Source organism: Gymnoscopelus braueri, assembly GCF_963280865.1.
Source record: "Gymnoscopelus braueri genome assembly, chromosome: 17".
NCBI lineage: Eukaryota > Metazoa > Chordata > Actinopteri > Myctophiformes > Myctophidae > Gymnoscopelus > Gymnoscopelus braueri.
In genome coordinates, this window is record NC_137617.1 from 2,475,047 (window position 1) to 2,497,715 (window position 22,669).

General features: G+C 40.6%; 1 protein-coding gene across 1 annotated transcript; it reads right to left on the bottom strand.

The window, feature by feature from the left end:
• Nucleotides 1-912: 912 nt before the first annotated feature.
• LOC308104805 (myosin heavy chain, fast skeletal muscle-like) lies at nt 913-19,162 on the bottom strand. The gene is made up of 41 exons (XM_080455332.1): nt 19,125-19,162; nt 18,451-18,492; nt 18,108-18,326; nt 17,883-18,026; nt 17,480-17,636; nt 17,359-17,386; nt 17,160-17,268; nt 16,944-17,036; nt 16,797-16,860; nt 16,440-16,538; nt 16,253-16,356; nt 15,570-15,708; nt 13,513-13,631; nt 12,758-12,907; nt 12,494-12,664; nt 10,549-10,852; nt 10,162-10,226; nt 9,795-9,882; nt 9,564-9,681; nt 9,315-9,438; nt 9,073-9,209; nt 8,432-8,687; nt 7,700-7,942; nt 7,399-7,575; nt 7,164-7,309; nt 6,956-7,046; nt 6,482-6,871; nt 6,248-6,374; nt 5,958-6,076; nt 5,672-5,868; nt 5,396-5,579; nt 5,141-5,306; nt 4,887-5,011; nt 4,450-4,758; nt 4,143-4,346; nt 3,938-4,063; nt 2,777-2,947; nt 2,589-2,693; nt 2,399-2,494; nt 1,117-1,245; nt 913-1,012 (listed from the first exon to the last, which is right to left on the bottom strand). Exons 3-41 carry the CDS (start codon nt 18,312-18,314, stop codon nt 992-994), a joined length of 5,802 nt encoding a protein of 1,933 aa, XP_080311458.1. The 5' UTR covers nt 18,315-18,326; nt 18,451-18,492; nt 19,125-19,162; the 3' UTR covers nt 913-991.
• Nucleotides 19,163-22,669: the final 3,507 nt, after the last annotated feature.

Consider the following 22,669-nt stretch of genomic DNA (forward strand, 5'->3'; position numbering starts at 1 on the left):
AGCGCCCGTTAGAGTGGGGGTACTGTCATGGCAGCTGGCCAGTCCTGTCTGTCTATTACCTTCTGCTTGTTTGTCCATTAGGTTGGAGCTGCACTCTGCTTGTGGGGAGGTGTGTCCTGGCAATTACCTGGCTGTTTTCCATCCTGCAATTACCTGGCTGGCTACTTATACCTGGCTGTGACGGCAAGCAGTGGTCAGTAATATTTCCAGCTAGTGCACACACTGGTACATCTAATACTAAGTCAGTTCAGCTGTTCGTTTAGCTTTAAGACCAGATTTGTTCTTGACCGTTAGTAACTCCTTATCACGCAGCTCCAACCTGGACAGAAGACTGGAGATCTACAAGGAGGACTGCCTTTGCTCCTTGCAACTTTGGACCTCTGCTTAATCTCCTTTTGGTGAAATCCTACCTAAGTTATTAGTTGGCTCTTGGAGCCTGTACCTAAGTTACTTTTGAATAAAAGACTCTTCAGTTTACTTTATCTACGTCTCCTTGGTCTGTGTTCTGCATCTGGGTTCACTCACTGTCTGCCTTGACAGCTATAGTACTATGAGATGCATTATAGTAAAAATTACATGAGTGCTCCAGCTAGTGCCCTCGGTGTATTCCTACTGACCAACGAGGAGATCCTGCTCAAAAATCTTGTTCTTTGGTTGACTTTCCTGATTTTTTCTCAGGTAGGTAATTTCTTCTTGTGATAATATTGTCACCCACTTTGGCCTTTCAGAGGTTAATTCTGGACCCAAAAAGAATAGATTCAGTTTTACCCAGTGCAGTCTTTAAGATAATATACATATTTATTTGTTTGTGTTTATAAAATGGTATAGTGGACATGGAGTTGGACCCAGAATTCAAACCTCACAATAAAACGTATTGACAAGACAAAGTAATGAATACAAGAAAAAACAAAATACTTTTGTTGCCATGCACCTTTATTGAACACAATGGGTCATATTTTATGACTTTGTGCAGGGACTTGAATCGGAGATCTTATTCAGCAGCGTCTTTCCCCTGTAACAATAGGAATATAATTTTAGATATTCAACATGAGTCTTTAGTTGAATCTCAGTTAAAGATAGTCAACATAATGAACCTTCATATTGAACATGTATTACCTTGGAGTCACGACTTTTAGCTCTCATCTTGTTGACCTGGCCTTCAGCGATGTCAGCACGCTCTTCAGCCTCCTCCAGCTCATTCTGAACCTTTCTGCACTTGGACAGGTGAGTGTTGGCTGCTTCCTCCTACAATATGATAGAGATGGTTCAAAGCCTCAATATTTGAAAAGAGCATCTTACAATTAAAGTCCAAACAAGACAATTTCAGGAAATTGTAATGTAGTGGCCCATGTAGCATGTTTATGAGTGAGCCTTGACAGGTTCTCATTGGAAAGGCACAATCATAGCTGTTTTCTTGTTCTTGTTCGGCACCCCGAGCCAAAAATCGCACCTTATAGGAAACAAAATCTATTGCTTTCTGCAGTCCATTTTGGAAATGTACTTTTACCATTATGCCTGAAACACACTGTCTGCGTCTGCAGCATTGGTGCATTGTGGAGCAGCTTGCTTTTCCTTTCAGCACCCATGTTACAATATAAGGTTTGATTGATCGATGTACTTTATTTAGTAAGACATGAGAACAACAGTACATGGAAGTACAAATTCACAATACAAGGTCTACTAAACTGGAAGGCTTATAAAGCACTAAGCTTGTTTAAAATGAGATCCCCACGCACACAAATCATGATGACATATAAGAGACAGACAGATATACACACTACTATACAGAATGTCATACAATCAGCTTACAGGTTACTGGTATGAAAAGTAAAAAAAATATGTAAAAGAGAAGAGAAGTTCGGGGAGGGGGGGGGGGTATGGGGGGGTAGGTTAAGACTTTGACAGGGGCCATTTTCGAATTGCAGCCTCCAGAAGGTGTATCTTTAGGGCAGTTTTAAAAGTGAGTAGGGTTTTTACACTCCTTTACACCTTTTGGTAGGGCATTCCACATGTTTGTTGAATAGCATGAGAACGAGTTCATTCCCTTTGTCGAGCCAAATCTGGGTTGAACATGATCCGTGGAGCTGCCTCTGGTGTTATGATCGTGGACTTCATTTACATTTGCCATTTACCTTCATTTAGGTCAGAGCTTACACGCCCATGTGTGCAGTGTGCATTGCAGTTCCGCTGTGTGCATGCCACACTGCAGAAGCATGGCAAGCTAGAGATTCCATGTGCCGCTTGTGGAAAGCAGCAAGTTTGACACTGAAAAATGCTCTGCCGTTAGTCATATTGACATTATAAAACAGATTTCTATTATACCTTTAATTATTGGTTAAACTATGAAAACAACACTATGCCCATGGCGACCACAACTTAAGATGTATATTTGTCTTACCGCTTCCTCAGCCTGCCTCTTGTAGCCCTTCACCTTCATCTGCAGTTTGTCTACCAGATCCTGAAGCCTGCCAAGATTCTTCTTGTCCTCTTCAGTCTGAAGTGAGAGTGAATTTATAACATCAGTTGTATGTTCATGCAATCTATTAATTTAGTCAGATGGTTATTTAAATTAACATGATATACAGTACCTGGTATGTCAGCTCCTTCACTCTCCTCTCGTACTTGCGGACACCTTTAATAGCGTCTGCTCCGCCTCTCTGTGCTCCTTCAACCTCTCCCTCCAGTTCACGCACCTTCACAATGGAATGATGCACTATGAAATGATTTCTTCTTATTTCATTGACTATAAGCTGTGTTGAAGTAAACTACATCTTACCCTAGACTCCAGTTTCTGGAGCTGCTTCTTGCCTCCCTTCATAGCCAGGTTCTCCGCCTCGTCCAGGCGGTGCTGCAGGTCCTTGACTGTGACCTCCAGGTTCTTCTTCATCCTCTCCAGGTGAGAACTAGTGTCCTGTTCCTTCTTAAGCTCCTCTGCCATCATAGCAGCCTGGAGAGTAATGTTTGTACAGGAGAAAATATGCTTCATTGTACTTCATTGTATTATGCTGCTATATCACACTTTATCACACACAAGAAAATCACAATAATCAAATAATGCACATAGATTATACTAAAATAAAAAATAAAAATGCACATGTTGACTGTGAGAAAATAGCTCATTAAAATGTTATTGGTAATAATAAGGTAATAAACAAATACTACTGTCATAAGACCAGAAGGAAAAAAAACAGGTAAATATTTTTTATGGAGGGTCAGTCTGCACTGTAGCAATCTGGGAACCCATCGCCAAATGAAAAGGAAAAACAGCGCCCTCTGCTGTGTTGTACTTATTCAACAATATTTCTCCACGGAACACTAACACCATTTCTCCCAAAGAACATGGATCGTTTTGTTTATAAGCCCACTTGTTTCTATGATGAAAGAGCAATTTAAAATGTTACTAACTTTCCGTGGTTTTGTCGGCTTCGAGGACGCTATTATAAAATGAGTTTCGGTTTGTTTCCAGTGGGGAACGAACGGCACACACGTAAATCCCGCCCACTACATTTGATTGGGTAAAACGCTGCCTGTTTCCTGATCTGATGGCACGCCCACTTGTAGCCAATGTGCATGGGTTGTCAACACGGCTACCGACAGATTCAAGTAGCAATCTGAACCATCTGCCAGAAGCCAGCACCTCAGAATGCTGGTTTCAGAATGTTCTTTGTCTCCTTGAGCACATATTTCTGATATAAAGACTGAAAATAGCAATGTTCCTTTTTTCCCTATGATCTTCACCATGGCTGTTTGAATAAGACAAGTTTAGCATTTAGTTCTCTGTTGTAGCTTATTATAGAGCAAAGGTTTTCAACATGTGCATGCCATGAGCGAGCTGTATTGTATTGTATGTTTATATTAATCATGCCATAAGGATGTCTAATTGTCCTGGTATAATGGATAAGGGGCGGTCATCCTACTTCAATCAACATCAACTTACATCAGTGATGGCTTTCTTTGCCTTCTCCTCAGCATTCCTTGCTTCTTGAACACTGTCATCCACTTCACCTTGGACCTGGATCAGGTCACTCTCAAGTTTCTTCTTGGTGCCCAAAAGGCTTGTGTTCTAAAATAAAGATTCAGTTTAGCAATGCAAGTATGCATGACTTGTATGTTAAATATGTTGAGTTTTTCTATTGACTTACCTGGGAGTGCAAAAGACCAGCGCGTTCACTAGCATCCACTAGTTCTTGTTCAGCCACTTTGCGGCCTCTCTCTGTCTGTTCCAGAGCCACTCTCAGCTCATCGATCTCAGAAACCATGAGGCCATTCCTACGCTCCACCATGGCAGCTTGCTCCTTCATATCTTCTTGGCCTCTGACAGCATCGTCAAGGTGCAGTTGGGCATCCTAAAATAAATCACATTTGAGGTGGTCACGTTAAGAGGAACATTGTGACTTGTTCAGTGCAGTTCCATTGTTTGAATATGTGTCTAACTAATATGTTTTGCACCTTAAGCTGTCCCTGAACGTTCCTCAGCTGCTTCTGGGCCTCAGCAGCCTGGCGGTTGGCATGGCTCAGCTGAACCTCCATCTCGTTCAGGTCTCCCTCCATCTTCTTCTTGATTCTCAGGGCATCGTTTCTGCTCCTGACCTCAGAGTCCAGAGTGCTCTGCATGGAGTCAATCACCCTCTGGCTGTTCCTCTTGATCCCCTCCATCTCTTCGTCCTTCTCTGCCAGCTTCCTGTCAACCTCACCCTTGATCTGGTTGAGTTCCAGCTGGACACGAAGAATCTTGGACTCCTCATGCTCCAGAGTACCCTAAAATGTAATAGAGGATCAAAAGGTTGTAGGACCTTTTAATGTAACATCGATCATATACTGCTACACTGTTTGAATATAAAACCTATTGAAAGAAATCTAAGATAGACAATTGGTAAAGGATTTACCTCAGCTTCCTCCAGGGCTGTCTGGATCTCTGACTTCTCTGTCTCCGTCTGTTTCTTGGATTTCTCCAGCTCATGGATGCTCTTTCCAGTCTCACCAATCTGTTCAGTCAGGTCTGAGATCTCCTCTGCAGTTGATTGAAAATAATGAATGAGGAACTTTCCTATCAGCAACTATTTTGCATTTGTATTTGCATTTGAATAAAGTTATAGCCTGATCTTGAATATTTATGATGTTATTAAAAGATAAAACTCACGTTGCAGGTTCTTGTTCTCACGCTTCATGGTCTCCAGTTGGTCCAGAGACTCCTCATAGGAATTCTTCATTTTAAACATCTCAGTGCTGAGAGAACGAGCCTCTTTCTGAGCTCCCTCCAGCTCGGCCTGGCCCTCCTCATATTTCTGCTTCCAATCTGCCAAGACCTGCACAGCATTTGCAACGCAATGTGTAATTTACCCCAGTTTAAAGAGGCAAGAATGATTTTGTTCTAAAATAATCTATGTCAAAGCACCTTATCAAAGTTCCTTTGTTTCTTGTCAAGGTTGGCAGCTAAACCATTGGCCCTCTCCACATCAATCATAAGGTCTTCCACTTCACCCTGGAGTCTCTGTTTGGTTTTCTCCAGAGAGGCGCACTTGGAATTCACAGCCTCGATTTGCTCCTCAGCTTCCTGAAGACGCTGGGCGAGCTTCTTCCTGTTGATCAGTTTTGAACAGAATCAAAATATTGTGAGCAATATTTTGTATAGTGAGTGGTACCTGATGTTGTAAAAACACTGATCACTTACTTAGCTTCCTCCAGCTCCTCAGTGCGTTGGACAGCATCAGTCTCATACTTGCTCCTCCACTGACACACCTCAGCGTTGGCCTTGGACATTCCACGCTGCAGCTCGGCCTTGGCCTCCTGCTCCTCCTCAAACTGTTCCCTCAGAAGGTCACAGTCATGGCGAGCTGATTGCACAGCATGGGCAAGGGCATTCTTTGCCTGTCAAAAGAAAAATGCCAAAGACATGTCAGCTGGATATAATTACAAAAAGACTATTTGTAAAAAATAAAAAAAAAGCTGTTCCTTACCTTAACCTCCTCTTCAACGTGTCTCTTCAACTCCTCAATCTGTTGGGTGAAGGCCTGCTTGCCTCTGGTGAGCTGAGAGACGAGACCTTCTTTCTCCTCAAGTTGACGAGCAAACTCACCTAGTTAGAAATTTAAATATTAGTTTCAAACTTTTCAATAATCTTTGTTGAATATATATACCTTCCATTTCTGGGATGACTGCTGATCAAAGCATTATCTCTAATTATGGAATTTGCTCAAGTACTATTGACAAACCATGTAGACTACTATACTTTACGATGAACATTTACCATTTTCCGTCAACAGTCTTGCTCTCTGAGCTCCAATATCATTTAACTGGCGAACATTCTCATCACTCTTGGCCTTGATTTCACTGAGTTGGTCTTCAAGGGTGCGGCACATCTTCTCAAGATTTCCCTGTTGATTAACATTGGACATATTCAATCACTGAAGTAACCTACAATGTATTCCCTTGTTTTAGTCATTCTTGTATTTGTAAAGAATACACACGCATTCTATTCTACCTTTGCCTTAGCAACAGCTTCCATGTTGCTGGACAGGTCATCGATCTCCATCTTGTATTCACTCTTCTCCTTCTCCAGTTTCTGCTTGACACGCTGGAGGTTGTCGATCTGCTCGCCTAGCTCTGCAACGCTGTCCGCCTGTTTCTTACGGAGACCAGAAGCAGTGGCTTCATGCTGCAGGGTGGACTCTTCGAGGTCACGACGCAGCTTCTGGAACTCAGCCTCACGCTTCTTATTCATCTCGATCTGAGCAGCGGTGGCTCCACCGGCCTCTTCCAGCCTCTCGCTGATCTCCTCAAGTTCCCTGGAGAGGTCAGCTCTCTGCTTCTCAACCTTGGCACGAGCGGCACGCTCTGCCTCGATCTCCTCCTCCAGTTCTTCAATGCGAGCCTTTCAAATTAATGAACATATTAAAATCCTAATTTACACTTACTTATTATCAACGATTTTAAAGAAGATGAATAAAATAAATACCTGGAGTTCTTTGATCTTCTTCTGCAGCTGGGCTCCCAAAGATTGCTCATCCTCAATCTTACTCAGAAGCTGGCTTACTTCAAAGTCCTTCCTGTGGAATACAGTACATCATATTTTAGTGGTAGTTTTTATCCATGGCATTTCATATTAATAATACATAATATGAATAAAAATAACTATCAATTATTCATATTGTGGTCCACATTACTTCTTAATCTTCTCATCAGACTGCTGCTTGTCATTCTCCAGATCCATGATGGATTCCTGGGCCAGTTTCAGATCACCCTCAAGCTTTCTCTTGGCTCTCTCAAGGTCCATGCGGAGCTTCTTCTCTTGCTCCAGAGAACCCTCCAACTGCACAACAATATATTTGTCTTAGTATTCAGTACAATAATAGACATACCGTATACGTTCAAAACATCCAATTGACTTGATAAACTCACATCGTCAACTTGCTGCTCCAGCTTGGTCTTGGCCTTGGTCAGAGTGTTGACTTTGTCTTCCTCTGCCTGCAGGTCATCAAGAGTCTGCTGATGTGCCTCTTGGAGGGCCTTCTTTTCCTTGGTCAGCTTAGCAAGACCTTCATCCTGAGAGGCCATCTCCTCAGTCAGGTTCTTCACCTGAATAACATGAATGAATGGATCATTATTGTTCTATAACTTGATAAGACGGCTTGAGTGTATAATCATGAATGGATCATTATTGTTCTATAACTTTATAAGACGGCTATGTATAATGTTGAACCTTGTTTTCAGTGGCGTGTTTCTCCTTCTCCACTTTGGCCAGGGTGAGCTCCAGGTCATCAATGTCCTTCTTGAGCTCAGAGCATTCATCTTCCAGCTTCCTCTTCTTGGCAGTCAGTTCAGCATTGATCTCCTCCTCGTCCTCCAGTCTCTCAGTCGTCTCTTTGACCTTTGCCTCCAACTGGATCTTACTTTTAATAAGACCCTCACATCTCTCCTCAGCATCATTCAATGCTTCATCTCCCTGGTTGTCAATGAAAAAGATAGGTGAGGGAAATTGTTGCAGCATTTGTTCTGGGTGAGATATATGAGATTTGTTTTGCAGCTGCTTCCTGGTGGGGGGGGGGGGGTACAATAACACAGGGGAGATTACTGACTTAACAAGCTGATGAAGAAGGCAGGCTCTATCATTGTCAGAGCCTGGACGGTACGGAGGCGGTAGCGGAGGTGAGGACAAGGAAGAAGCTGGAGGCTATCAACCTCCTCCAAAAGAATATACTATAGTATTACGTGGGTGAGGAGCAGTGGCATATACAGATTCAACCTCCCCCACAAATTGGGTCAGGCCTTTGTGCTGGTAGCCATGTAGCTATACAATGATGCCAACAGCGGTTCGACCACCAGACATTATCTGCCATGGTCCACATCTGCATTCTACATTAGATAAAATATTTAAGATAGGATGACAATATGAAATATTATCAACATTTCCTGTACAAGTGTAGCTACTTACTGATGACGCTGCCGTTGCAAGGTTATTCTTCTCCTGCGTCACAGCCACCAGTTTCTCTTCCAGTGTCTTCTTCGTGGCCAGGGCAGCAGCCAGGTCAATCTTCATCTTCTCATAGTTCTCCTTCATGTTCTGCAGCTCCTTCTCAGTCTCGGCGCTCTGCAGTAGAGGCTTGATCTTGAAGTACAGCCCCATCCATGGCCAGTTTTTCACATTGCAGAATGAGCGCACGTTGAACTGGATGGTGTAAATGGCCTCTCTGTGGAAAGTGGTTTCAATGGATCATGATTTAGCTGAAGATCGAGGGTTTCCATGTAATACGACTGCAGCCTGTTATTAAAGCTGTTATTATTGTGTCATAGTTGTTTCTTTTGTTGTCGTTATTATTGCTGATGGTATTATTGTTGTTAACCCCCGGGAAGGTAAATGCAGATGGCCACCCGTCCTAGAGCCTGTATCTGCTCAAGGTTTCTTCTCCTGTTTAAGGGGAGTGTTTTTCCTTACCACCGTCATCAAAAGCTTCCTCTGCAATTTTTGCTATTTTTATTATAATGATTTGACATTTTACTTTTGTTTTATTGAACAGCAATGACAACGTTTACTTACAAATTGTACTTAATATTGAATTGATGTTTTCATATTACCTCCTAACCATCATCTTGACAAACTCCTTCCTCATGACGTAAGCTCGTCCGAGAGCCTGAGTCATGGTGACCAGAGCAAACAGCTTTTCATCTCGCATCTCCTCAAGGACACCCAGCAGACCAGCTTTGAAGAACACCTGAATACAATGTTACAAACACTGAGCATTGAGCAACTAAACAACCGTAAAATCTACTTTTAATCCTCTCTGGATAATGTTAAACCAGATTGGGAGTGTGTTTACCTTGGTGTGTCCAAACTTGTACTCATCATGAGGTACGTCAATGGACCCAAGAAGCTTCTCAGAGGCTTTCTTGTTGTCCATGAACGCGCCATCGGGACATGCGCTGGCATTCAGTACTTTGTACCTGTTTTTTTAAAGTTCATGGTCATTTTGCGCTGACATTCAGTACTTTGTACCTGTTTTGTAAAAGTGGGTCATTTTGTGTTAATAGGTGTGGAACAAAAAGTTGCTGGAAAAAGGAATGAATACCTCTGCTTGAAGTCAGCATAGGGGATTCTGCTTGGGAAGCCCTTTGTACAAATCCTGATGCCCTCCAGCACACCGTTACACCTCAGCTGGTGGATGACCAGGAAGTTCTCCATCAGGCCTGTAAAGATGTTGCTTCATTATTATTAGGACAAAATAGTTACACACTGGCCAAAGTTGCATTCAATGGCCACCTCACAATCATTTGTTTAAATGTTTATTTTCAGTGTTTACCTGGAGTCTTGGACTCGTTGGGAATCAGGCAACGCACAAAGTGAGGATGAGTGCTTCTCAGATTGGTCATCAGCATCCCCAAGTTCGCCTATTGAGACAATTATTATTAGTAAAAAGTAAGACAATATTGTACTTTTCCCCCCACTAGAATTATTGGAACTCTTTAGATTCTAGTTACTTTACAGATTTAGATTTTTCTAAAACATACATTAACCACTTAAGCCCTGTTTTAAACTTCAGCCATTCAAAGATAGCTGCTTTACAAGCTCACATCATGTGATACAGAAATTGTTTAATTCCAACATGAAAAGACATGCCTATTTTTCACAGGAATATAATGTTGATAATAATGAATAAATATTCTTACCCTGAAAGCACTAGACACAGTCTGCATGGAACCACCCTTCTTCTTGCCGCCCTTCTTTGTGCTATCTGTTTATATTGGTTAGAATCATGAGTGGACAGTTTCTCCCCCATCCCTCCTTTTCTTCATTTGTTAAAGTCAACAGACATATATTTTTTGATATACAGAATGAAAATTCCTCCCTTCTTGTCAAATTCTGAGTGTTTATAGTATTAGGCTCAGGTGGGGTATAGAACACATTATATTATATTATTACATTAATAAACATACCTTCAGACTCAGGAGGAGGATAGAACACATTATATCATATTATTACATTAATACACATACCTTCAGACTCAGAAGGAGGATAGAACACATTATATCATATTATTATATTAATAAACATACCTTCAGGCTCAGGAGGAGGATAGAACACAGCCAGCAGTTTAACTGTAGACTTTTGGAACAGCTGAATGACAGAGTCGTTCAGGGGGTCCTTGTTCTTCTCAAGCCAGCCTGTGATGCTGTAGTCCACAGTTCCAGCGTAGTGGACCAGGGAGAAGTGGGCCTCACCCTTGCCTTTGGCCGGCTTGGGCTTCTCAAAGGCCTTGTTCTTCCCAAGATGCTGGTCAAGCAACTTTTCGGCGAAGGTTTTGTCTGAAGACTTTGGGAACATGCACTGCTCTTCAAGGATGGAGAAGATGCCCAAGGGCTTTGTAAAGGAGACAAAAGAGACAAATCACCACAAACGAAGTGCCAATGACAAAAACTATATTAACATCAAGTCCATTAAAGCACAACATAATTGTATACCTTCTCAATGAGCTTAATGCAGACAGCCAAGTCCATAATAATATATAATAATATAATAATAATTGTATAACTTCTCAATCAGCTCAATGCAGACAGCCAAGTCCATGATAATATATAATAGTATAATACTAATTGTATTCCTTCTCAATCAGCTCAATGCAGACAGCCAAGTCCATGATAATATATAATAGTATAATAATGATTGTATACCTTCTCAATCAGCTCAATGCAGACAGTCAAGTCCATGATAATATATAATAGTACAATAATAAGTGTTGTTTAAAGCCCAATAGGAACACAGAGGGCTTAAGCAATTAAGGGCACCTACCAAGTTTGGGGCGTTAAGAATGCTGGGAACTGGAGTTATGGCTGTTTAAAGCCCAGCCAATAGGAACACAGAGGGGGCAGGGCTTAAGCAATTACAGCCTGTCCAAATTGGCCGCCTAAGAGCACCTACCAAGTTTGGGGTGTTAAGCATGCTGGGAACTGGAGTTATGGGTGTTAAAGCCCAGCCAATAGGAACACTGAGGGGACAGGGATTAAGTAATTACAGCCTGTCTTTATTGGACCGTCTAAGAGCACCAACCAAGTTTGGGGCGTTTAGCAAGCTGGGAAGTGGAGTTATGGCTGTTTAAAGTACAACCAATAGGAACACAGTGGGGGTAGGCTAAGGGTGCGCCTGTGGCACCGTCCCTGTTGTGTCTATTCTGATGGCAGACCCCTGACCAGTGTTGGTGCCAAGTTTGGTGCGGATCGGGGCAATGGTGCGCCTCGCTGTTCCGCACGTTACATTTGTGACGTCCGTCCACCCGCCCGTCCTCTAGACAACATATTATCCCGCTAATTAAATGGCTACTTAAAGTGAAACGAGATTTCTCACGTCTAGCGAGAATTTCGGTGGGGCGCATTCAAGACAGTCACGTTGGATAGTATTCTGTCACTATGAACGTCTGATCTCACAAAAAAAAGCTATTCAAATATGCGATTTAGCGCAAGGGCCATAGGCGCGCGTTTTTAGCTGTGACGGACCCGGGATGGAGTTATGACATTTTTCTACTGTACCACTCATCCTAGGATATCATAACATCATAGAAAAGGTGAGAAAACCGTGGGGAAATTCCTTTAATAAATAAATTAATAAATGTACCCAAAAGTTACAAGAAAACAAAGTATGTCCTTGCTTACGGTATGAAAGTGTTCCATAAGTGTTACGCCGTGCGGACACGGTCAACTCGGAAAACAAGGAAGTGTTGATCAAATAGAATCAATTTTCGGTTACTGCATTTCTATTTCTCGCTTCTTCGCTTCTTCACTTGAGATCAATGTTTAGCTGTAAATGACATTGTGTGTTTGTTTACATCAAATCAACTAGCGCAGGTGCACAAAATCAACTAGCACAGGTGCTCTGAGCCTTTGATTAGACAGCGGTCTGTTATTGAGCTCATCGGTCATTATCCAGAAATAACACACAGCTGAATTCAGTGATTGACCAATCAGAATTAAGCATCCAACCAAGCCGTGTAATAAAATATAATAATACCTTCTCAATTAGCTCAATGCAGACAGCCAAGTCCATGCCGAAGTCAATGAGATCCCAGGGAATTCCTTCCTTCTTGTACTCTTCTTGCTCCAGAACAAACATGGTGTGGTTGAAAAACTGTTGCAGTTTCTCATTGGTGAAGTTGATGCACAGCTGCTCCAGGGTGTTGAACTGTGAGTGGAAATATCATTAGCCCAATTTCTTGTAATTGTGTAATTGTGACAAAAATAATAAGTCTCCCACTTAAAACAAGTCCATGCTTACATCAAAGATTTCAAAACCAGCGATGTCCAGCACACCAATGTAGTAGTTTCTCTGCTGCTTGGTGTCCAGCATCTCATTGATCCTAACGACCATCCAGAAGAACTCCTTCTCATAGAGGGACTTGGCCAAGGCACCAACTGAGTTCATTACCTATGGAAATAGGAACGTTATTAGTAGGGGTGTGAATTACACAATTTACAATTTAGGCATTTAGTAGACGCTCTTAATCCAGAGTGATTTACAGTAAGCAAGGAAAACACGAGGTAATGTATCAAATGCATTGCATTAGTAATCTAGGATCATAGGTAAACCAAGAACCTATCATCAGTCTAAACATTATAATCTAAAACAATCTATAATCTGCACATTGAAACTATACACTTTGATGCCAGGTCTACAGATTAACCTGGCATCTGTCTACATAACATGCCATCGAAATTACATTTAGCCTTTGCATAAGCCTGCAAGGTCATCAAGGCTAGGGCAAGTTCTACGGCAAGTGCTACGGGCTATGGAGTCTGAAGAGGTGAGTCTTCAGATTACGGCGGAAGATTGGGACTGAGTCTGCAATGGGGAGTTTGTTCCACAGTTTGGGAGCCAGAAGGGAGAAGAGTCTGTCCCGGGTGTTTTTACAGAAGATGATTTAAGACAGTCTGGACACAACTCAAAAAGATATTAGAGTTCTAATGGTATGCTGTGTTGAGAATATAAAGTGTGTATGAAATCAGAACATGGCAATAATGTAATTTACTCACCTGTGGCACAGTCTGTCCCTTAGTGACATACTCGTTTCCAACTTTCACTCTGGGGTAGCAATACGCCTTAAGCATCTCTGCTGAGTTTATACCCAACAGGTAGCAAATCTTGTCAGCCTCTGAAATGATCATACAATTTGCAATTTACAATTTAGGCATTTAGCAGACGCTCTTAATCCAGAGTGTGATATACAGTAAGCAAGGTAAACACAAATTAATACATCAAATGCATAGAGATAGTAATCTAGGATCATAGGTACACCAAATAATCATCAGTCTGAACAGTATAATATATATATATATATATATATATATATATATATATAGTTTTTTATACCACGATTTTTGTAACCCATTCTTTTACCCAGTGCCAATTGCCTAAGCTTTAATCCTGGGTGCTACTCTCCCTCTGCCAGCTTGGGGAGAGCCCCGAACTGAGCTCATGCTTCCTTCAATGCATGAGGAGTGAGCAGGCCGCTTCTTATCACCTGACATGTGGGTGGAGTTTCCCCGGAAGGGTGTAGCGTGTGGAAGGAACACATTTATTTACCATAGGGGACACAGGGAGAACATGCAAACTCCACACAGAAAGGCCCTTTCGCCAACCCCACCTAAGGTATGGGCACTGATGACGCGGAGGAGAGAACATGCCCCCAGCGCCCACAGTGGGAATCGAACCCAGGACCTTCTCGTTGTGAGGCGACATCGCAACCGACTGCGCTACCGGCTGCGCCACCATGCCACCGTAAACGGTAAAATATTAAAAAAAACTAGAAAAAGTGCTCCTCGGAGCACAGGTCTCCGCCAGGTCAGGTAGGTTATTGTGGCCTCCTGGTGGCGCTATAATAGGCCAATGTGAAAAGGGTGCCATTTCTTCTTAGGCCTTGCACGGCAATCGGACACTACATTCATGAATTTGTTTTGCTAAATTAGACCTGCGCTATAACAGGCCAATGTTAAAAGGGTGGCATTTGTTCCTCAACATAGTGTGATTGTGCGTGCAAAGTTTGACCGCAATCGGATGCTGCTTTCATGATTTGCGGCATTTTGTTCAAAACAAGCCACTACTGCAAACTTTAGATGTCAATCTTAGGCAATCAGGATGGAATATGAAAAATCCAACTCATCAGTCTTGATCACACGACTATAGAGATCATGTGTACCGATTTGCGTGAAATTTGCATAAAATATTTAGGCTTAATAGCAAAAAAATTGTTTTACATAAGTCGGCCTCCTGGTGGCGCTATAAAAGGCAGATGTGAAAAATGCAGGGCAAAGGTTTTTCCTTGACCTCTAGGGAGTGCGCTTACAAAGTTTTACACAGATCGGTGCAGTTATAGGTAAAAACACAAATCGGCCTGTTATAGCGCCACCATGAGGCTGATTTGAACATTTTCAAGTGCCATTTCTTCCCCGGCATAGTGGAAATATGCGTGCACAATTTCAAGGAAATTGCATGCTGTGTTCATGATTTGAGGCATTTTGTTCAAAACGGAGCACTCCTGCAAACTTTGGAAGCCATTTTTAGCCAATCAGGATGGAATATGAGAAATCTGAAAGACTTGTTTGGTTTAATGACTATAGAGATACTGTGTACCGATTTGCGTGTTTTTTGGAAAAAATCTGTAGGAGTACTGTCAATGATTTGCACAAATCGGCCTCCTGGTGGCGCTATAACAGGCCCATGTGAAACATTTGAGGCAGAGGTTCTGAATTGGCATCCAGGGAGTGTGTTTGCACAGTTTCGCTTTAATCAAGCCAACGGTGCCGGAGATTAGCTGTTCACAGACGAACACACGGACGGACGGACACGGACGGACGGACAGGGGGCAAAACATACTCTCTCGCCATGCCTTTCGGCCTGGCGGAGACAATAATAATAATGGAAATATATTGAAAATATATTTAGCTTAGTCCATTTAGAATGTAAGTAAATACAGCTAGTAGATGCAGCTAACCCTCCGTGTTAATGATACATAATAATAATAGTAATAATAATAATAATAATTTATTATTATTATTATTACTATTATTATTATTAATAAAGATTAGCTCACCCTCCGTGCCGTCAGGTTCTGCCTGTTCTTCACGCTGCTTCTGTTTGAACTTCATGACACCATGATGCATCACTGCACCGGTGAACTTGTAGATCATCTGTTTTTCCTCACCGTTGAAGCCCAGGATGTCAATAGCCTCCTGATGTCAATAAGCAGAGATGTATTCAAAAGATTGAGATTAAGCATTAGATTAACAAACATAATTTAGAACTGTGTACAACTCAACAGTTAACAAACCAACATACAGTATAAGTGTATATACATGGTATCTGCACATTTCTAAAGTGACAATTTAAGGACTTTTAAGACCTATACAAAGTAAGTTGAAATAAAACAAATAAGACCATTACTGCATCAAAAGTAATCAACAAACTATACTATTCAAATTGTCAAACATTGGCCAAATTGTCGAATATTACCTAAGAAAGAGGTAAAAACATGTAAATCGGCTATTTTCACAATATTTATCTGTGGAACCGAGTCAAACTAAATGTAATGCCTCAACTGCTACAATTCCAAGTGCTTGTCAGGATGGGTTGGTCCCCAGTTCAAATAGGATTAGTTTGGGGGGTCACGGCCTGAAAACTTTGAGAACCACTGCTTTATAAAATACATTTTGCAGAGCAACTGACTGCAGTTCACACTATAGTGAGTATTAGAAAGAAACAAAAATGTTCACTGACATCAGTAGCGTCCAGCTCCACTTTGTCATCAATGCTGGCCACAGTGATCTGACCCATGCTGATCAACGGGAAGTCGTAGGGGTTGGAGCTGATCAGACACATTTCTTAAAAGGGATTAAAAAATGGTGAACATGTGTTTTTATTCATTAATTTATGTTCTCACTGCATCATCAGTAATTCCACTTACCAATAATCTCAGGTTTGTGGTTGGTCATCATCTGGAAAAAGATGTGGTAACCTCTCTCTGCAGGAAGCTGATAGGTCACTCTAGACTTCTCCAGCAGATCTTTTTGGGTTGTACATAACTCATAGTAATAATAATAATAATAATAATAATAATAATAATAATGATAATAATGATAATAATGATAAAAATTATTATAATTATAATTACCCTTATAATTATAATTATAATTATAACAATTTCAATTATAATAATAATTATAATAATAACAATAATAATCTATATGGGTTGTACATAACTCAAAATGTAATCCTCAAATGAATGCATATATAATTTATCATCTTTGAACTTCATACTTACATGTCTCAATATCAGCACTGGCCAGTTTACCCGTTGTGCCGAAATGGATTCTGATGAATTTACCCTGTTTGATATAGCACAATTAGTTGCATCTACACTGTGGAATTATTGCAGGTTTTCTAATAAAGTGTAATTATTTATACTTACAAAGCGAGAGGAGTTGTCATTCCTCACAGTCTTGGCATTACCATAGGACTCCAGCAAGGGATTGGCTGCAATAATCTGATCCTCCAGTGACCCCTAGAATGTTTTAGACAATTGAACATTTGGTCAGAATTCTTTTAAATTGAATTGCTATATTGCATACAAATGCTTTATGTTCAAAAACATGTATTTGTTGAAGTTAAAAACCTGTACATATACCTTGATTTTACCGCTATCGGCCGCCGATTTCTCTCCACCAGAACTAGCTGTTGCAAAGTACTGGATGACACGCTTGGTGTTCACAGTCTTTCCAGCACCGGATTCTCCACTGGTTATAAATACACATATTCAGAGAAATGCAGTTAGTGAATTGATGTACAATGTTCTATTTTTAAAGCCTAGTAGATGGGAAACTTACGTGATCAGGACAGACTGGTTCTCTTTATCTGTAAAATGTAAAGCAAGCTTTTAGTCATGGATACACCACAAAACCATTAAAGTTATATTATTGTTTTGACATTGTCCTGAGTAGTACGTACCCATCTGCATGAACTGATAGGCGTTGTCAGAGACAGAGTAGATGTGGGGTGGAGCCTCAATACGCTTCTTGCCTCTGTAGGCATTTACAACCTCCTGGTCATACACTGGGAGCCACTTGTAGGGGTTCACAGTTGCACAAAACAAGCCAGAGTAGGTCTGAAGGGGAGAAGAGAGAGAACAATAACATCATACAACATAGCACTGAGCATGCCACATATCTAGCACAACGGATCACTAGAGCTGGGATTACAGTCACGAGTTTCAAGTGGCATCAACTAATGAGCTAGTTAACTTCAGAAGAGTTTGTTTGCATTTGTTTTTCTATGGTTTTCACTTGATGATATAACTTGTACACTGTATTTTTCTTTCTTCGCTATCGACTCAGTATGTAGAAAACCTTACATAGATCATCCATGCTGCATAACGCTCTTTGAGGTTATACAGGACAGTGGCTTCACTGAGGTGGGTCATCATGGCCATGTCCTCAATTTTGTCATACTTGGGAGGGTTCATAGGGTAGACATCAGCCTCCTTTACAGTTCTTTCCTAAAAAAAAAAAGCACAACCTCAGAATGTAATGTGATTTTTACTGAGCCACTATTTGATTTTAGATACACCTCTACCTACCGCCTTATCCAAGAGCGTTTCCACGGTGACGTTGCCACCGTCCTTCTTTAAAATTTTACACTTGAGGTAAAGCTCCTTAACATCGGCCACATATGCTGCAGTTTTGCCATCAAAGGGTGCAGCTTGAGCCTCCATTCTCTCCCTCTCTGGCTTACGGAGATAAATGGCGGCCTTGCCATACTGCTCCATCTCTGCGTCCGTACTCATGGTGGCGGCTTTCTGTAGACAGACAAATAGATGGTGTTGATGCCTTTTCTCACTTGAGATCTGAGCAGATAATTGTAGGACTATTCTTATGGTTATAGCTTATTGTAGGTTTATTAGAAAGATTATGAACACTCACTTTTCCCCACTACCAGTAGCAGTAGAATCTTGAGTGCAACCCCTAAGAGTGAAAAAACACATCATTTTGAGGACATTAACATTAGTTGATGATTTAATGCAATTTGTAATCATGATTTTTTTTATTTGTACTGAAGCAATGCTAGATTTCTTTCTTCTTTAATTCCATTGTATGAATTAAGGGTACATTAGAGGTGGGCAGTCTAGCCAAACTCTACTTGAGTAAAAAATATTGTTACTTTAAACTAATAATAACTCTAGTAGATGTAAAAGTACTCTTCCAAATAATTACTTGGTTAAGATTAAGAAAGTATCTGGTAAAAACACACACAATGTAAATTATTATTTAAATAATCATAACATAATTGAAATGTCTAAATCAAAATGAATGAACAAAAGTTAATTCAAATCTGACCTAAACCATATCACTATAAATACAATAATACACAATCAATCATTTAAATGGTTCAATATAACATAAATTATTCTGTCCACTCATTATTCAGTGTCTGTAACCTCGGATCATGTCTGTCGCTATGTGGCACTATGTACGGAGTCATTTAAAAAATGAATAGCTAACATGATAGATGTATTATTATTATTATTTTGACTATGAATAACTAACATCTCTAAAACATTTATATGACTATGAAGGACAGATAAAGTCTCACTCACCACTAAATGGAACGCTGAACTCCTCTGCAATGGGTACGTGTCAACCATCTCAGCATGCCTTATATTAGGTGTTCATTGCATGCTATGCAGAAAGTAAAAGTAGGAGTTGCCTTACAAGGTCCTTTCATTCTTGTTGTACACATAAAAATAAACTTGTAAAATTATACTTCCAACATTCACTTGATACTGCTTGGCTACGTGGTTAATGTCCATGCCAGTGGCAATAAATAGTGGTATAAATAGTTTAATTGGCAGGGTGGTCGGGTGCTGGGTTTCTTCATGTAGTCATTACAGCATGTCTTTTCAGATACACTATTTGGAACATGTTAATATTCAGTGAGGAAAATAAATAAGTAATTACTCAAATACTGTAGTATAATTTTGAGTTGTCATTTTACTTGTGTATTTCCATTATATGCTACTTCATACTTCCACTCCACTCATTTTGAGGAGAACACTTCACTAAATTTGACAGCTTTACTTTTTGGTGGTTTTGATGTTTATGTAGTCAGGGTCACAGCTCAAATGTTTATGAGTTGTTAAAGGAGTATTTCAACCCAAAAAAAACATATTTTCTATCAATTGCACACCCCATGAAGCCTTGAATTCAAGAGTTTTTTTAGTTTATGTCACATTCCTAAGCCAATAATTTGATGACCGGCAGGGGACTCGAAGAGTCTCCTACTAAGTCTCCTGCTGATCGATGACCCGGTCATCAAATTATTGGCTCAGGAATATGACAAAAAAAAACATAATCAAGGTTTCATGGGTGTGTAATTGATAGAAAATAAGTAATTTATGGGGGGAACTACTCCTTAACTCTTTCAGTGCCAAGAGTATTTTCATAAAGTACTCCCAAACTGCCAGGAATTTGCGTTTTTTAAAATTTTAAAATTTTGTAATTTTTCATTCAAATAAATGATCTGATTGGGGTTTTAAACCCATAATACAGTTCTACCAGTAGAGAGCAACACATCGACACATTGATGATCTCGCTGGCTCACTCGCCCCCTCCCAAACAGGCTCACGTCATATCCGGTCAGAACCGGATGTTGACATTTTCGATAATCGTTGATCGGGCTAAATTACGATGCGATAGACGACTACGATGACTGATCGTCACCCAGACCAAAGAGAGTAGACGTGGACCTCTCCGTTCGCTTTTTATACCGTGTGAAAAACCGTGACTTTCCCTATTCTGGCCGAAAATCACCGGAGAAAAACAACGTGACCCGGAAATGAAATTTTTTTTTTACATCCGGCTCCGGGTGAGTCTGATGTAGTCAGGAAGCGAAAGTGATCATGAAAAATATACAGAATAGCGCGACCACAGTCAAAAGTAAAAACTCGGGATTTCTCGTGCTGGCACTGAGGGTACTCGGGAAAAACTCGGGATATGTCGGGGCGTGGCACTGAGAGAGTTAAAATGCTCCAACAACAACAAATACTGGCTTAACCCATTAATACCTGAGATACGATTCTACAAATGTCTTCTAAATCCTAACAGTTTTCTGAAAAACCTATGTTGCTATATTATCAGTGATGCCCACACTTTTTCATGTCAAGGACCACCCACAATTATATGTTTTTGGCCGCCAACCCCATCTCAAAATATTTAGTTCCAGGCACCCCCAAAAATTTGAGATTTCAAAACATTTTATGATTTTTCAAAAATAGCAGATCTACAAGCTCATAGCTTGTATATCTGCTATTTTTGAATAGAAGTATAAAATAATGGTTAAAGTGGTTACAAAGATGCTTTCCAGGGTTTGAATGGGGTAACGGGACAGGCTTCACCTTAGGGGCACTGTCACCGGCCCATAAAAAAGTGTCTCACTTAACATTATTTCCATTCCTTGTACTCATCACATTTCATTTCAGCATTACATTTCACCATGAATACATTCACTAAGAGACTCTGCCATTTATATTGCACACACAGCCTCTCTCACACAGCTGATACGGTCCAAGGTTGTTGACACATCTTGCCTATCAAATCAAGCAGATACAAAGTAGCCAAAACCCAAATCTAGTGGGTTTAATTAATAGACTGTAGTCAGGGCCAGATCTGGAATTTTGTCATTTTAGGGGCAAGGCCACTTTTTTTTAAAGACATTTTTTTTATGATTTAATTCTAATTGGCTACTACGGCTCGCACCAAAAACATGCTCAAACTATGTCAAACTGTCACATTGTAGCTGCTGAAATAAACTTTCCATTTGGATCATTGTTGACACCTCATGCAGACTTCATCTCAATTGCATTGCACACAACATGACTGTATCAATGAATAAACTTGCAATTGTTAAATGAAATGCTTATTGAGAGTAGTTATTTTCAATGTATGACGTATTTCATTCCCTCTTTTGTTTTGTTTTGTTGGATTCTCCTTTTCCACTGACTAAGGCTGTGGATTGAATAGCTTGATCATTTCAGTGTTAGCCTCATATACCGGAGGTCCACGGTTCAAACCCTACTCATCACAGTTTACATTTAAATTGCATTGTATATAACATGACCCTGTTAATTCAGACATGTGCAATTTTTAAACAATAACATGAAATGCTTTTGAGAGTAGTTGTTTTTTGTGTATGACATACTTTCTTGTGAAAATAGCCGATCTACAATCTCACACCTTTTTAGATATCAACGCATTGTGAGCTTGTAGATCGACTATTTTCACTAGTTTCCATTCCGAGGACACAAAAAAAAAAACTTTATTGGTAAATGTTTTGTGAACCAGTGATCTAGAGTAGTTAGGGTCCTGTCTATCCAATAGCTCAGTCAGTACTGCGGCCATAGCTGAGTGGTTAGTGAGCCCGCCTAGGGAGCCATAGGCCCTGGTTGACCCAGGTACGATTACAGGCCAGGCCAGCAAATGTGTCGATGAAATGAAATGTGTCCCTGAGCAAGACTCTTAACCCCTAATTGCTCACAGGCCCTCATTGGAAACAAGGCCGCAAGGACTTTCATAAACGGACCTGTTAAAGGAATTATCCTTATCCTTTACACTGTCTAACCGTAAGTCTGTAGGTCCCTGGTTCAAACCCCAATTTAACCAGTTTGAAAAACATTTTAACCCAGGATTTCTGAGCAATTTGCGTGAAAGTCTGCCAAATCTGTGAGCTCCTTTTCACCAATTCAGGTCTGTTGGTCCAATGGCTTAATCATCTGCCTTGAAACCACAGGGTTGCCGGTTCAAATCCCACCTCATGCAGAGTTCATCTCAATTGCATTGCACACAACATGACTGTATCAATGAATAAACGTGCAATTGTTAAATGAAACGCTTATTGAGAGTAGTTATTTTCAATGTATGATGTACTTCATTCTCTTTTGTTTTGTTTTGTTGGATTCTCCTTTTTCACTGATTAAGACTGTGGATTGAATAGCTTGATCAGTACAGTGTTAGCCTCATGTGCCGAAGGTCCACGGTTCAAACCCCACTCATCACAGTTTACATTTGAATTGCATTGTACAAAACATGACCCTGATAATTCAGACATGTGCAATTTTTAAACAATAACATGAAATGCTTTTGAGGG

Bases quoted from the DNA above. Each gene is read 5' to 3' on its own strand.
- LOC308104805 (XM_080455332.1), bottom strand. From the start codon at position 18,314: ATGAGTACGGACGCAGAGATGGAGCAGTATGGCAAGGCCGCCATTTAT. The intron at 9,682-9,794 runs GTAAACACTGAA...ACATCTTTACAG, and splicing joins CAACGAGTCCAAGACTCCAG to GCCTGATGGAGAACTTCCTG. The intron at 5,580-5,671 runs GTAAGTGATCAG...ACTGATCAACAG, and splicing joins GAGGAGCTGGAGGAAGCTAA to GAAGAAGCTCGCCCAGCGTC.